This window comes from Cryptomeria japonica, chromosome 1 (assembly GCF_030272615.1).
Source record: "Cryptomeria japonica chromosome 1, Sugi_1.0, whole genome shotgun sequence".
NCBI classification, from domain to species: Eukaryota; Viridiplantae; Streptophyta; class Pinopsida; order Cupressales; family Cupressaceae; genus Cryptomeria; species Cryptomeria japonica.
Window position 1 is genome coordinate 437,108 of NC_081405.1, and position 15,393 is coordinate 452,500.

The window sequence follows — 15,393 nt, forward strand, 5'->3', positions numbered from 1 at the left end:
TAGGGCTCTAGTTTTTGACGAAATAAAATATGCTTTTTTGAGTGGAAAAATGTGCAACTACTTAATGTCACTTGGATTTGATATTTGGCAATTAGTGATAAGCAGATCATATTGTAATGTCCCCAAATTTTTATAAGGTGACTTAATTGAATTAATTGATTAATAAGTTGTCAAAAAATTAACATGAATAAAAAATGAATGAATTTAATTAATTAATTAAATTATAAAATAGAGTAAAAATAATAAAATAAGTAACTTTATTAAATAATTTTTGTTTAGTTACAACAAATATTAAAGTCAACTTAATTTTATGGATGCTTCTTGGAGTTATTTATAAGGAGGGTGGCTAGGTGTAGTAAGGCATGTCTATGGATTTGATATGATGAATTTGTGTGATGGTTTATGAGAATTTGAGGATGAAAACCTTTTAGTTGATCAACAAGGGTTGGATGAAAACTTGAACTCTTCGCATTAGATTTGTGACAGAGTTCACTTGACTGAACTAAATTTGTGAAATTTCCATTGGAGACAAATTCATAGAAGTTTATTTTTAATTTAGAAATAAGGATGGATAAATTGCGGTCTATATGTGGATCTATAGATGGCTTATAGCAATATGGGACTACCCCATTCTTCTCGTGGGAGGCACCCAACTATGTTACAAATGAGGCATACATACCTTACTTCCGATGAGATTTGAATTTGTGACTTCTGTTTCAAGAGCACAAATTCTCCTCCACTAGACCAAATCAAGCTAATTGAAAATGAATAATATTATCTTGGATGATTAATATTGATGTCGTGTTCCATTGAAATAATTTATCCCATATATTGAATGAGGATTAATACTTTATAGAGCATTGAGGTATTGGTGAAATATTTTGTAGGGCTGATCTTTTATTACGCCGAAAGGCATATTAATACTCACATAATAGATTGATAGATATGCGAGGTTAAAAACCCCTGTCATTAAAATTGACACCTGTCATATTGTATGACACCCGTGATAATTACAATTAGTTTTACTATTATTTAAATAAAAATAATTTAAATAACTTTAAATAACCTAAATTAAAATAAATGTATAAAAAACTATATATATATTTTTCTCAACTACCACTCACTCTGAGTTTAGCTATTAATCAATTCTATTTATCTCCATCATATTAATAGTTAACTTCGTCAAAATAATATTATAAAGATATGATAATATAATAATTAGTCTTAATAATTTTTTTTGCTTTGGTGAAGAGTTTAATAAAAATATAAAAATATTAAATTATAGTAATATCTTAATAATAATATAATATTGATTAAAATATCATAATATAATAATAAATTAATATTAATTATAATATAATAATATAATTATTTTTAAAATGCAATAATAAACAAATATGATATATTTAGGACTTAGCTTACCTATCTTTCTCTAAAAATAGATATACTAATTTATGAAATCTTTATTGCCGTGGAATTTTTTTGAGTCCGCCAAAGATTGTAATTGCTATTATTTAGGGAACAAGTTTATTGTTAAGGGTGCCATTTTCCCGTAAGGTTTTCTGGAGAAGTGTTTTGGGTACATGTATTCTTTCACGAGCATAAGACATTGCCTGAGTTCGTGGAGGCTTGCAATATCATTCTATTCATACTACCAATTGACGGGCCGGTGCGGCTATCTCATACTCAGTGTGAGACTTAAATTCTTAGCGGAGCTTTCTCTATGTCTGGCGCATCTCAACATTGTTGGGTCGTGGCTTTGAGAAATATCGTAGATATTAATAAAAGGGCTGATTTAATATTTCTGGTTGACGCAAATATTAGTTGATGCTCTGGCAATTCGTGGAATGGTGTTGCTCTATGTGTGAAGCTTGATGTTGAAAGAAGACTGCTGCCGAGTTGTTTTGCTGAAGCGCCTCCCAACGCTGAAGCAAATTATATCTTGAAACTGGTGTCCGGAATATCACTACGGGAGACTTTGCCTTGCAGACCAATCATTAACTGTGCTTGATCATTCTTTTCCCTTGTCGTGGATGCGAGCTGCTCAGAATTTCTGCGAGCTGATTATATATTGATGATTGTGTGTATTGGCTGCTGTATCGATTAAGGGGTTGGTCCGATGGTGAAAGCTTCATCAATCTGGAGCAGTAAGGATTTGTTTTGACTGTTTTCATTACTGCATTTTGAATATTGAAATTGCATGAAACATTTATGTTCCCCTATCTATTGAACTGTGCTTCAATGCAAATCAATTGTTATCTTATTGCTGCTAATAAGAAGGTTGCCTATCTCTGAACATTTATTCTTGTTGTTCATTCATTATTATATCATTTCTATATCTATGTTTAAGCATTAAACTAAGCAAGTATATCAGACCCAGAATAAATAGTAGTGATGCAAATAATCATTAAGTTTAGAAATGAGAAGAAAAGGAATTTTCACAAACATAAGAAGAGCCTCTACTCCAAGGAGGAAAGTAGTTCATCTGAAAAGAGTATCTCCGACCATGATAAATAAGAATTCCTATATATGACAGTAGAGTCAAAAGATGGTACCTTACAAAATGAAGAAAAAGAAGAAGAGTCAAAGGGGAAGAGATATCGCTGAAATAGATTGGGAAGTTGTAATGTCCCCACTTTGAAATAGGATTTAATAATAAAATTAAAATGCAAAAGAATAAAAATAAAATTAAAATTAAAATTAAAATATTAAAGAATAAAATTAAATATAATTAAAATTTAATTAAATTAATGAATGGTCAAAAGGCATGAAATGAAAAGTTGTGACTCTCTCAAACATGAGATATAAAAGGTAGAAAGGGAATCTCATTTGGGAGGGGGAGGAGAAGAAAGAATGGAGCATGCGAATCAAGGAAGAATCAATGGAAGAAGGCATGGGAAGTAAATAAGGAAGTGACTCTTCCAAAGTTAGGCAGAAATTATGAAAGGTTGTGACTCTTTTAAAGGACATAATTATGGAAGGTTGTGCTTCTTTCAATGGGCATAAATGATGAAGGGTTGCGACTCTTTTGAAGGGTGGTGATTGTGAAAGGTTGTGATTCTTACAAAGGGCAAACATGATGAAGAGGGTGTGACGCTCCCTCACATTGGAAGATATAAGGGGAGAAGGTTTCATTTGATGGGGGCATCAAAGCATAGCAGGATAGCAGGAGTTCTCATAAAGCAATTAGATCAGACCTGAACTGTGTTACTCTAATCTCTTGTGGGCAAAATAAAGGTGATTCAAATAGGGGACATTACAAATGGTATCAGAGCATGATTCTACCAGCCTGAGGGACATTACAAGTGGTATTTGGTGGGTATGAATAAGAATAATTGGAGAACATTTTAACATGGACTCAATTGATTATCATTCCGATTAAAAAGTAGATTATTATAATTGTAGCAGATCAAAGAGCAGAATTAATGGCGATTTGTAGCAGACCTAAGATCAGACTTAAGGAGACTTTGTGAGCAGATTTTTTAAGGTTTAATAAGCAAATTATTTCAGATTTTCTGAGCAGATTTAGCAGACCTTATGAGTATAGAACATTGAAGTTAATAAGCAGATTCTGAAGCAATTTATTTCAGATATTTTCCAGATTTATGGGCAGACATTTCCAGACTTGTGAGCAGATTTAAGTAGATTTGTGAGCAGATTGTACCAGACCTTCTTGAGCATAAATTTTGAAGAATATAGAGCAGATTTTGAAGGTGTTTTGTTGCAGATCTTAAGGGCGAATATGCACAGACCTGTGTTGCATGGATGAAGGTATGACAGTCCAAAAAGAGACATTCATGACTTTCTCAACCAAGAAGAGGACACAAGAGGGATAAGGGTTTTGAGAATTAACCCTAGATAGAAGGGACAACAAACAAATGGAGCTTTGTGGAGGAAAAATCTAGTGGCTATGACACCCTTGCGTCCTCAAGATCTAGAAACAAATTATCTTGTGAAACTCCACAATTAAAAAAAAGAAAAAAAAAATTGGAACATTGAAACTTTTACCCCAAGGGATGGAACTGGTCATAGTTGCATGTTCCTGCCTCTTGTGGGCCAAGTGATGAATTGATTACCCCATAGGATGGAAGTGGTCATAGTTGGACATTCCTGCCTCTTGGGGGCCAAGTGATGAATTGATTACCCCCAGGGATGGAATTGGTCATAGTTGGACATTCTTGCCTCTTGCGGGCTAAGTGATGAATTGATTACCCCAAGGGATGGAATTGGTCATAGTTGGACATTCTTGCTTTTGCGGGCCAAGTGATGAAATGATTACCCCAAGGGATGGAATTGGTCATAGTTGGACATTCCTGCCTCTTGTGGGCCAAGTGATGAACTGATTACCCCAATTGATGGAATTGGTCATAGTTGGACATTCTTGCCTCTTGCGGGCCAAGTGATGAATTGATTACCCCAAGGAATGGAATTGGTCATAGTTGGACATTCCTGCCTCTTGTGGGCCAAGTGATGAATTGATTATCCCAAGGGATGGAATTGGTAGTAGTTGGACATTCCTGCCTCTTGTGGGCTAAGTGATGAATTGATCACACCAAGGGATGGAATTGGTCATAGTTGGACATTCCTACCTCTTGTGGGCCAAGTGATGAATTGATTTTCCCTAGGTATTTAATTGGTCATAATTGGATGTTCCTACTGCTTGTGGGATGTGAGGTGAATGGCCATGATTTGGATGTGACGCACTCTCGGGCTTAGTTGGGTTGGGCCGTTTTTGTTTCCTACTGAACTAAGCAATGATTGGTTATAGGATAATTAGTTAGTCATTATGTTTATCATAATCTACTTTTTCACTAAATGCTCATTATTTCTTCAATTCATGCGTATACTTTGTGTCTTAATGTGTATGCTCCGTGTTTTTATGTGTATACTTTTTGTTTGATATGTCTACTACAAGAATGTCTATGATTATTGTAAACATGTTCCTATCATCATGGGATTCCTATTTTTGGTTGATCTAGAATATGAGGATAACAAGAGTGAACCAAAAAAGGGGGGGGGATACAAAATTATAGATGTGTGTCATGCTTCTAATCCTCTTCTCAATATATGGGAAGTCCCTCCTTGTTTTGTCTCGAGGAGATATCCATAGGACCAATTAAAACAGTTCTTACGATTACAATTGATGAGAGATTTTTTCTTAAATGACAAACATTGCATACTTCCAATCAGTAGTTGAGATAAACCATAAATCACATTGAACTTGAAGATAGAGATATGCCCTCCGGTGATAATAGAGTTGTGTTGTAGAATCTACATATATTGTTGATTTGTAGCTAGGTTAGATCCCTTCTAGGGCCAACCTAGTACATAAAATGCTGAGTGGCCTGTCGGCCTTAGCATTTTGACATATCACTTTATTGTGTAAACCCTATTTGGGTCTGGCCCTATTTGGGCGATGGGTGTAACTTGTATAACTGACTGGTATATGTAACTTGTAATTAAGTGAGACTCATATTGAGTCCTACCCCAAATGAAACTTGTAATAAGCAACAATTGATGTAACTTGTGAATGGGCCTTGACCCATATTTGAAATGTAACTTGGCTCCAAAATATACAAGGCCGACCAAGGGTGATTAAGGACATAATCACCTATATAAGCAATGTAATCTGGGTGATCAAACACACAACTCAAGCATTCATTCATTCAGCGATCTACTTCTGATTAGCAGCGAATTTCTCCTAAGTATCAGCGGTGAATTACTTCAGTTAGATCAGCGACCTATCACTTGGGCGAATCATCCAAGAACAACGATATCTTGGTTCAAGGATGAGCGAATCATTCTCCAAGGTTGCAGAATTTGACAAAGGGTTGACATATTATCCTAGAGGTGCCGGATAGACACTCAGTGACAATGAACTGCACTTCAAGGATATTCTGATCAGATTGTCTCAGATAAGTTGTGCCCTAATTGATCTATGTCTTGAGAAGACAAAGTTGTAATTTGCTTCTGTGTTTATTCTAATCTGATCTGAGATTGCTTGCTGGGTTTTTTCACCTCCAAGAGGGAGGTTTTCCCAAGGTATCTTGGTTTTCTTGTGTATGTGTATTTATTTATTTCCGAGTCATGTTAATTCTGATCGCTAAAATCAACATGGTATTAGAGCTTGGTTCGTAATAGTTGTGATCAGATTCATCAATTACAGTCATTTTTCAGTCTAACCTACTGCTCAAGTTCAGGTCAACACAACTTCTTATCTTAGGGCTGAAGATAGGTTGGAAGTTTCCGCCAATTACACTTCATGGAAGGTCAGAATAATGATGGCCTTAAATGACCTTGCTGAATACGTCGGCAAGGATGCTGCTAAACCTCAAGACGAAAAGGAGAAGGAAGAATGGAAGAAGAAGGACTACCAAGCACAAAGGATGATTATTGATTCCATCAAAGATCGCATTGTGTCATCCATCTCCAAGAAGAAGACTGCGAGAGAGATGTTCAACACATTGGAGAAGATGTACGAAGTCAACAACACTAGCTACATACTTGCCTTAAGGAACCAACTCTCTTACATCCGATTTGAGAAGGGAGAACTTGTAGCTGCTTACTTCATGAGGATCTCTGAGCTAAGGGATCAACTTTCTACCGTTGGGAAGAATGTTGAAGACAACAACTTAACTATGATGGCTCTAAATGGTCTTCCTTCTACATGGGAGCCCTTTATTCAAGGAATTAGTGCAAGAGTGGAGCTTCCTCAATTTGATCGATTGAGAGGAGATTGTATTCAAGAGGAATCTCGCTTGGCCGCGAAAGGAAAAATTAGAAGTCTTCATGATAGTGATCATCATATCCTCACAGCTAAGAAGGAAGGTGGCCATTGAAAGAAGAATAACTTCAAGAGAAATAGAGATTTCAAACCCTGTGCTCTTGATTCAAGGAAGAAACCAAAGGACTTGTCTCACATCTGATGCTTCAGATGTAACAAGTTTGGTCACTTTGCAAAGGACTGTCAATCTCAGCTTGAGCAAGGAGAAGTGAACCTAAATGAAGTCTCGAAACAACAGAATAATGAAGACTTCCTCTTTGTCTTAGCCTTGTCAAGCAATGTTCAGTTAGACAGTTCACTTGGCTGATTGATAGTGGTGCATCTAGACACATCATAGGCTATCAGGAGCATCTCTTAGATTTGGTGGAGAAGGAGTCCAACCTTCATGTGACTATTGGTAACAATGCTTGTTATGCAATAAGAGGTTTTGGCTCTATTTCCTTCAAATTAGATTCTGGTATTTCCCTTCATCTCAGTAATGTTTTGTTTGTACCTGGAATAAAAAGGAATCTAATCTCTATATTTGCTCTAGAAGATAAAGCTTATTAGGTTGTATTTTCTGAAGGAAGAGTTCTTGCATGGCCTAAGGAGTCCAACATCAAATCAGCTCGTGCCATCGGGATTAGATATGAAAGCCTATACAATCTTTCAACTCACACTTTCAATTAAGGATATAGTTGATAGATTCTTAAAACTATGATAGGAGTAAATCAACTAGTTTTTGAGTCATGTGAACTTATTACTTAGATAAGGATTAAGAGGGAGTTACATATTCCCCATAATCCTCAGTGAATGCATTGTTGTTGATTATATTTAGTAAAGCTTAAACATGTTGCTATTTTCTAACCATTGATGTTGAAAACTGATTTACAAACAAATTGATATCTCTAGTGTTGGATTTGAGAAGTATGGCTAACCATTTGAATTCAAATCAGTTCTGAATTTATAATTGTTATATGATTATTGCAAGGATGTTCTTGATTATGATTCTATGATAGAACTAACATGTGTTCCTTGTTTCTCTAAAATATACTTTGGCCAAGAGGGAGTTTTCAGCTCCTATGATAACATTGTGTGTATCTTCCACCCTCTGCAGAGTGCAAGGTGGGACCACCCTTTGCGGAGTGCAAGGTGGTAGTTTCTTTGAGGTGTAATACCTCTTCCACCCTTTGCAGAGTGCAAGGTGACAGTTTATACTTCTCTGTAGAGAAGTTTTGAGATGTAAGACCTCTTCCACCCTCTGTAGGCAATGCAAGGTGGATCCATTCTCTGCGGCTGTGCATGATGGGTATCATGAAAGAGTCCATGATGTACTTAGGATCCACCCTTTGCGAGTAGGCATGGTGGAGTTGCATTCTTCTCTGGGAGAAGTTTGAGATTAAAGCCCTTGTTCCACCCTCTATGAGTAGGTATGGTGGATCCACCCTCTGCGAGTAGGTATGGTGGATGTCATGGAAGAAATTCCATGATGTGTTTGTTCACCCTCTGGGAGTAGCTATGGTGAACGTCATGTTGAGATGATGTCATGTTTATTTGGTTTCCATCCATGGGAGTAGCCATGGTGGTTGTGTTCATTTGCATTTTTCATGGGAGTAGCCATGTTGGTTGTCACTATGTGACTTGGTTATTCAGAAGGAATCCTCCCTAGCTAAGAGGGAGTGTTGATTTGTAGCTAGGTCAGATCCCTTCTAGGGCCGACCTAGTACATAAAATGCTGAGTGGCCTGTCGGCCTTAGCATTTTGACATATCACTTTATTGTGTAAACCCTATTTGGGTCCGGCCCTATTTGGGTGATGGGTGTAACTTGTATAACTGATTGGTATATGCAACTTGTAATTAAGTGAGACTCATATTGAGTCCTACCCCAAATGAAACTTGTAATAAGCAACAATTGATGTAACTTGTGAATGGGCCTTGACCCATATTTGAAATGTAACTTGGCTCCAAAATATACAAGGCCGACCAAGGGTGATTAAGGACATAATCACCTATATAAGCAATTTAATCTGGGCGATCAAACATGCAACTCAAGCATTCATTCATTCAGCGATCTACTTCTGATTGTTAGCAATTTTCTCCTAAGTATCAGCGGTGAATTACTTCAGTTAGATCAGCGACCTATCACTTGGGCGAATCATCCAAGAACAACGATTTCTTGGTTCAAGGCTGAGCGAATCATTCTCCAAGGTTGAAGAACTTGACCAAGGGTTGACATATTATCCTAGAGGTGCCGGATAGACACTCAGTGACAGTGAATTGCACTTCAAGGATATTCTGATCAGATTGTCTCAGATAAGTTGTGCCCTAATTGATCTATGTCTTGAGAAGACAAAGTTGTAATTTGCTTTTGTGTTTATTCTAATCTGATTTGAGATTGCTTGCTGGGTTTTTTCACCTTCAAGAGGGAGGTTTTCCCAGGGTATCTTGGTGTTCTTGTGTATGTGTATTTATTTATTTCTGAGTCATGTTAATTCTGATCACTAAAATCAACATATATCACAAAGAGGTTCTAAAGATTAGTTTAGGGATCCTCACATTGGATAAACTTTGGTTTAAAACTGTCATTGCTTGAGGACAAGCAATTTTGGGAGGGGCAGATTGTAATGTCCCCACTTTGAAATAGGAGTTAATAGTAAAATTAAAATACAAAAGAATAAAAATAAAATTTAAATTAAAAGATAATTAAAATTTAATTAAGTTAATGAATGGTCAAAAGGCATGAAATGAAAAGTTGTGACTCCCTCAAACATGAGATATAAAAGGGAGAAAGAGAATCTCATTTGGGAGGGGGAGGAGAAAAAAGAATGGATCATGTGAATCAAGGAAGAGTCAATGGAAGAAGGAAGGAATGGGAAGTAAATAAGGAAGTGACTCTTCCAAAGTTACACGGAAATTATGAAAGGTTGTGACTCTTTCAAAGGACATAATGATGGAATTTTGTGACTCTTTCAATGGGCATAAATGATGAAGGGTTGTGACTCTTTTGAAGGGTGGTGATTGTGAAAGGTTGTGATCCTTACAAAGGGCAAACACAATGAAGAGGTGTGACGCTCCCTCACATTGGAAGATAAGGGGAGAAGGTTTCATTTGATGGGGGCATCAAAGCATAGCAGGAATTCTCATAAAGCAATCAGGTCAGACCTGAACCATGTTACTCTAATCTCTTGTGGGCAAAATATAAGGTGATTCAAATAGGGGACATTATAGAAGTTGATTTAGAAGTGAATATAACGAAGATGAAGGATAAGTTAATTTGAATGAACAACTCATATGTGCCCTTAGTGAAATAAAAAAAACTCAAGAAAAAGAACATGAAACTAAAATTGCAAATCCAACAATTTAAAAGAGAAGATGATCTCAAAGCAAAATTATCATAAGGCCTCGAGGAATCGGAAAAACTAACTATTTAAAAGTGCAACTTGAAGAAACAAAAAGAATGGAGGAAGAAGTGAGAATTAAATTAAAAGAAAAAGAAGAAAATTGTGAAAAAGTAGAGTTCAAAATTATATCCTTGAAGAAGGAATTGGAGAAAACAAATGCTCGTCAATTGGTATTCGAGCATTTGTTTTATTTCTATAAAACAATTTTTTTATTATATTTAATTATCTAACCTATATTTGCTTTTCTAAGATGTAATATTCCACAATTCCCCCACTTATTATATCAATCTAAATAGAACCACATATTTGTCAAAATATTCTCTTTGTAATAGAACCACATATTCGTCAAAAGATTCTCTTTCTAAATAGTTCTTGAACCAAGTAGAACTCCATCAAGCTATCATGTGACACTCATTAAGGTGTAGCTCTTGACTTGAATTCCCAAGGTTTTTGGATTCCACCTCCCTAAACTCTCGAATTATGAATCTCCCAAACTATTGGACAACAATCCATGTTGAGCTACATCCACAATGCTCCATCAAGTTGTCTCATAACCTTTGTAATGGTATAATTCGCAAGATTCACAAACTCCCAAACTACCTACCTGGGTGACATCCATATTGAGTTGCATCTACACTAGATCACATCCCATCTTAAAAGTGTGAATTTCCATGCTTTAACTACCCATTGTTACAAAATACAAACCTATGAAGTCTTCCTTGCTCCAAGAAGGGACACAAAGGTGGTGTTGCTTCTCATACAATCTACCATTTTAAAGGAAGAAGATAGCTTGAGATGGAGAAATTCCTCCAATCTTTGGTGTTGGCCAGATGTCTTCTTTGACCTCTTTAGATCTTACTTGTTAGAAGTAGCACTACAATCTTTGAAAGCCTAATTAGTGAAATACATGTATGAAATTATTCCCAGACTACAAATGATAAAATATTCCTAGCATGGTGAGCAAAGTGTGTACAATGACAATAACCATTTGCAAGGTGTCAATTTCTACCAAAAATGCATATTTTGCAATAAATTTTTATACAAAATATGATAAAATCTCCAAAAACTGAAAAACATCACCAACAAATCTGGATGGTACCAAAATCAGTCTGGTTTGACTGGTCATATGCCTATATTTTCTTTAAAGAAAAGAAAAGACCTTATAACATTTAAAGAGCATACAGATATGCAGAAATGATGCGATTATAAAGTCTAAAACATATTTGAACTAGTGACCTTCTATCAAATCTTAGTAAGAGATTTTGCTTCCAACTTCACCACATATCATCACGAAAACCTTATGCAACCATCTAAACAGTGCTTAAAAATGGTTGAAAGTCTTGGAAACCACACCCACCTCCAAAAATCAACACTTTTGTGTATATGATTCAGCCTTTTGAAACCATAAATTCAAATTTTCACACACTACAATGCAGCAGCAAATAAACATCCGCATGAACTGTCTTTTGCACTTGATAATTTTAAAATGCATTCAAATTTAGCTTCTCACATTTTTGGTACAACTGCATCTAACCTCCTTTTTTATTTTTATTTTTTTATATTTTTTAAACCTCACGTTTATTTTCAAATTGTCAAGGAACCTCTTAACACATTCACCCAAAAAAGAAAACCCTTCTACGCCAGAAACAAATATTCACCACCCTTATTTAGTCAAAAGCCCAAACCACACTACACAATAAAAAATAAAAATAAATATTAAATTATGTTTGTTCATGTTATAGTCCCTAACCTGTATGTGAAAAATATAGTGGCGGCTGCCTGAAATACTTTCCTGCACATGTAGCATGGGTGATGCAGCTTTAATCAACCAAGAGTTTTTGATAATGTAGATGAATAGTCATTGCACAATCACCTGATCAAACAACAATGTAGAAAAGCTTTTGTAATGGTGAGATATCTTTAAATCTGACACAATATTTTTATTAAAATCTCAAGCAGTCATCACTATTTGTATGCAAGCTAATGCCGAAAGATGTCATTCCTCCGCATCGTCCCTCGTACAGACCAAATTGTTGCTCTAATACCATGTTGAAAATGGTGAGCATACACAAAGGATAATAGTCACACTATGATTTTCACCAAATTAATAATGGAATACTATATAGAATTTGTTGGGCTTTTTTTTTTGGTGCCATAGGGTATCCCCGTGACCCAGCCGAGCACCCATTTGGGGCGAGCTGAGGCGAGACTAGTCCCTGGGGATGTACCAAGCAGCCTGCCTGCCAGGTGCATCGGGTGAAATCTTGTTGGGCTTATTTTACTTTGATATGCATTGGCTTATAAATCTTGTGTCTTCTCGTACAAAACTTCTCCACCCAAATAATTACCACATAACTAACATCTGTTTTATTTCTATACTAACAATTATTTATCACATTAATTGTCTAATCCATACTTACTGTACTAAGATGTAATATTCCAACAATTACTAAAGGGCAAACAGTACTGCCTGAACAAGGGTGGAAAGACCAATGTTGTTTGCTAACAGAGGGAAGAAATAGCAACCTACAGAGGTGTTGAATCTTCATGGGAAGATGTTGAGTGGAAGAACAAGTTTAATTCCCTTGGAAAGAACCAATGCTGGTCAAATTCCTCCATGTTCAAGCACTCTATCATTAGCTCACACAGACAATCAGAGACAGTGACGTTCCAGATTTTGGCCTAGATTTATTTTGGTGTGTAAGGCAAGATGGCATACATATCATCAGTTGAGGGGTTCAGCCTCCCTCTGTCTTTGAGTCCTGGGTACCAAAAGCCTCCATATTGGGGAGGTTTGAACCAAAAAATAGATCATACTTAGTGCTAAGTGGGACTTGCTGATTGTGCAAGAGCATCAGTGAGTGTTGTGATCCATGTTTGTGCCATAGACTGTTCATGCAGTTGCCCAAGCTGCTGAAGGACACTGTTGCAGCTGCTGTAAGATACTGTTGCCAAATGCATGTGCTGATTGTAATCGTTGCAGGTGTTGTAAGATGCCATTACAAGATCCAGAAGGCAGTTGCAGCTGCTATAGGAATTCTGCAGCAACTACTGCAAGATGGTTTTTCTTGCAGAAAAAAAGGGGAACATTTTCATTGGTTCCCACAGGTGCAAAATCATTTCTATTTTCTGCACAAAGTGGTGAAACTGTCACAAACACCCTCACAAACTGGCGAAAACAACATTTGCTCAGAAATATGCCAATTGGAATTGTTGTTTTCTGTTCTCTTCAAATTCTTGCTGTTTGGTTTCGTACTGTGACACAAGTTTATGATAAGCCAATTACAATCCAGGTTGAGCATTGTGGGGGTAGAGAATTTGGCATTTAGTCTTTCATGTACTTTCTGAATTCCTTGTGACTGTTATAACCAAAGTAGCAAAACATTGGTTGGGAGAGCAAATTGGTGTCATAGGAGTTGAGTTGAAGAATGGGTTGTTTACCTCACTGGGTAAACAGGAAGAATACAAAAACTGAATAGCAATGCACAATGCAAATACAAAAGAAGTACCAGAATAAGCTTGCCATTAATGTCAAAAGATGTTCATATTATAATCTGTCGTCCACATTACATGTCCTCCAACACCCGGAGGTGGTACAATATATGACAGCCGAAGGGGTGTGACACAACCGTCGCGACTCCAACTACCTACCCGTCGGCTAACTAGCTGACCGCCGTAACTCATTATTACCGACGACAACATAAACATAATATAACAACATAACATAATGATTATTCCTGGCAACATCATCCCCCCCAAGAAAAGAAGTCGACTCCGACGACTTAATACAAAATAGATATGAACGGCAGGAACTACTGACGCCAATCGGGCCCAGATCTTATACACTCGCTGCGTCCTCGCCTAAAAACCCTTTTTTGCTACCATCCGATGCTCAAGGGCGGATTTCACCAATATTGCTTCCGTTGCCATCACAGTCCTCCTGTGCCTAACCCAAACTTGTCTGCAAAACATGTTTTTCAGTCTCAGCTTCCACCAACTGCTACTCGATTGATACTGTCTCCCTAGCCAATTTGTCCTCGATAGCCACCCGTGCTGCTCTCCCGGCATCCAACTCCTGGGTACGCTGAACTAAGTCTCGTGCGACTATTGCCTCCAACCTGGTGGTCAGCTCCTCCCGAGCCCTCTGTGCATCCACCATGGCAACCTCACGTCCAGCTGAGACATACTCTGAGTTCCTCAAAGCGTACCAGTCATGCCTGGAGGCGGCCACAATTTGCTGGCACAAATGCTAGGAGACACCTCGAATCCTCCAGCACACTCCCCAAAGGCAAAAAAAACTGAACTGAATAACTCCCTGGTGTCATACAACTGCGCGGACCTGCAATGCCTTCCCTCAAACTCTGTTTGTTCCCAACCTCCAAATCCGTCTCCCTCTATGGCTTATGGCTTCCCTGCCAATGCTTAGCTGCGAGCTTCTTTCTCAAAAATAAACTGGGGTCTGGGGGCAACGCCTCCAGCGGGGTCGAGGGGCAGCGCCCCAGGACCCCGCAGCGCACAGCATTTTTGTGATATTTTAAGATGCCAAAAACCCTTCTTTTCCACTCTGAATTTCCAATGTCCTGGCTTCAAACTCCAGCGAATCATTTTAAATCTGGTCGTCGTCGTTTTTTTTTTTTTTTAATAATGTAAGGCACTGTAATGTCCCTGATGGGCACCCCGGCCATACCACCTCCAATCGTGCGGCTGCTTGGTCTACCTGTGGCGGTCGTTTTGCCCTTACGTGGCTGTGTGGATTGTGCGGGCTTGGTCTACCTGTGGCGGTCGTTTTGCCCTTACGTGGCTGTGTGGATTGTGCGGGCTTGGTCTCTTTTTTTTCTTTTTCCTTTTGCGGCTGTTGCGCATTGGTGTGCGTAACCCTTGCTGTGCGTGTTGATCGGGCCGTGCGGTGCGTGGTCGGGACGTGCGGTGTGTCTTCCTCCTCCTTTATCCCTTGTTGTGCGGTGTGCGGCGTCTTTCTTGTTGCGCGGGGTTGTGCGGCGTCTTATCCTTGCGCGGCGGTGTCTTCTTTCTATCCTCGGTGTGCGGCGTGTTATCCTTGCGCGGCCTTCGGTGGCTCCCACCGCACGGTGGTGCCAACGTCGGTGGTTCCACCGCATAGTGGTGTCACCGTCGGTGGAAGGTGGTTTCACCGCACGGTGGTCCCACCACCGCACGGTGGTGCCACCGTCGGTGGAAGGTGGTTTCACCGCACGGTGGTCCCACCGTAC

The 15,393-nt window shown here is 38.1% G+C and overlaps 1 protein-coding gene across 2 annotated transcripts in view; it reads left to right on the forward strand.

Moving 5' to 3' along the window:
- The first annotated feature begins 1,517 nt into the window (after positions 1-1,517).
- The window catches only part of LOC131036644 (dol-P-Man:Man(7)GlcNAc(2)-PP-Dol alpha-1,6-mannosyltransferase), a 229,051-nt gene continuing 215,175 nt past the window's right edge, over positions 1,518-15,393 (forward strand). Inside the window, exon 1 of one of the 2 annotated variants that reach the window (XR_009104127.2) lies at positions 1,518-2,147. Coding sequence is in view for 1 of the 2 variants with exons in the window: in XM_057968579.2 (XP_057824562.1) it covers positions 2,120-2,147 (28 nt within the window). In the remaining variant the exon portion in view is untranslated. The remainder of the gene's footprint in view (positions 2,148-15,393) is intronic. The other variant, XM_057968579.2, reaches the window with a different exon arrangement.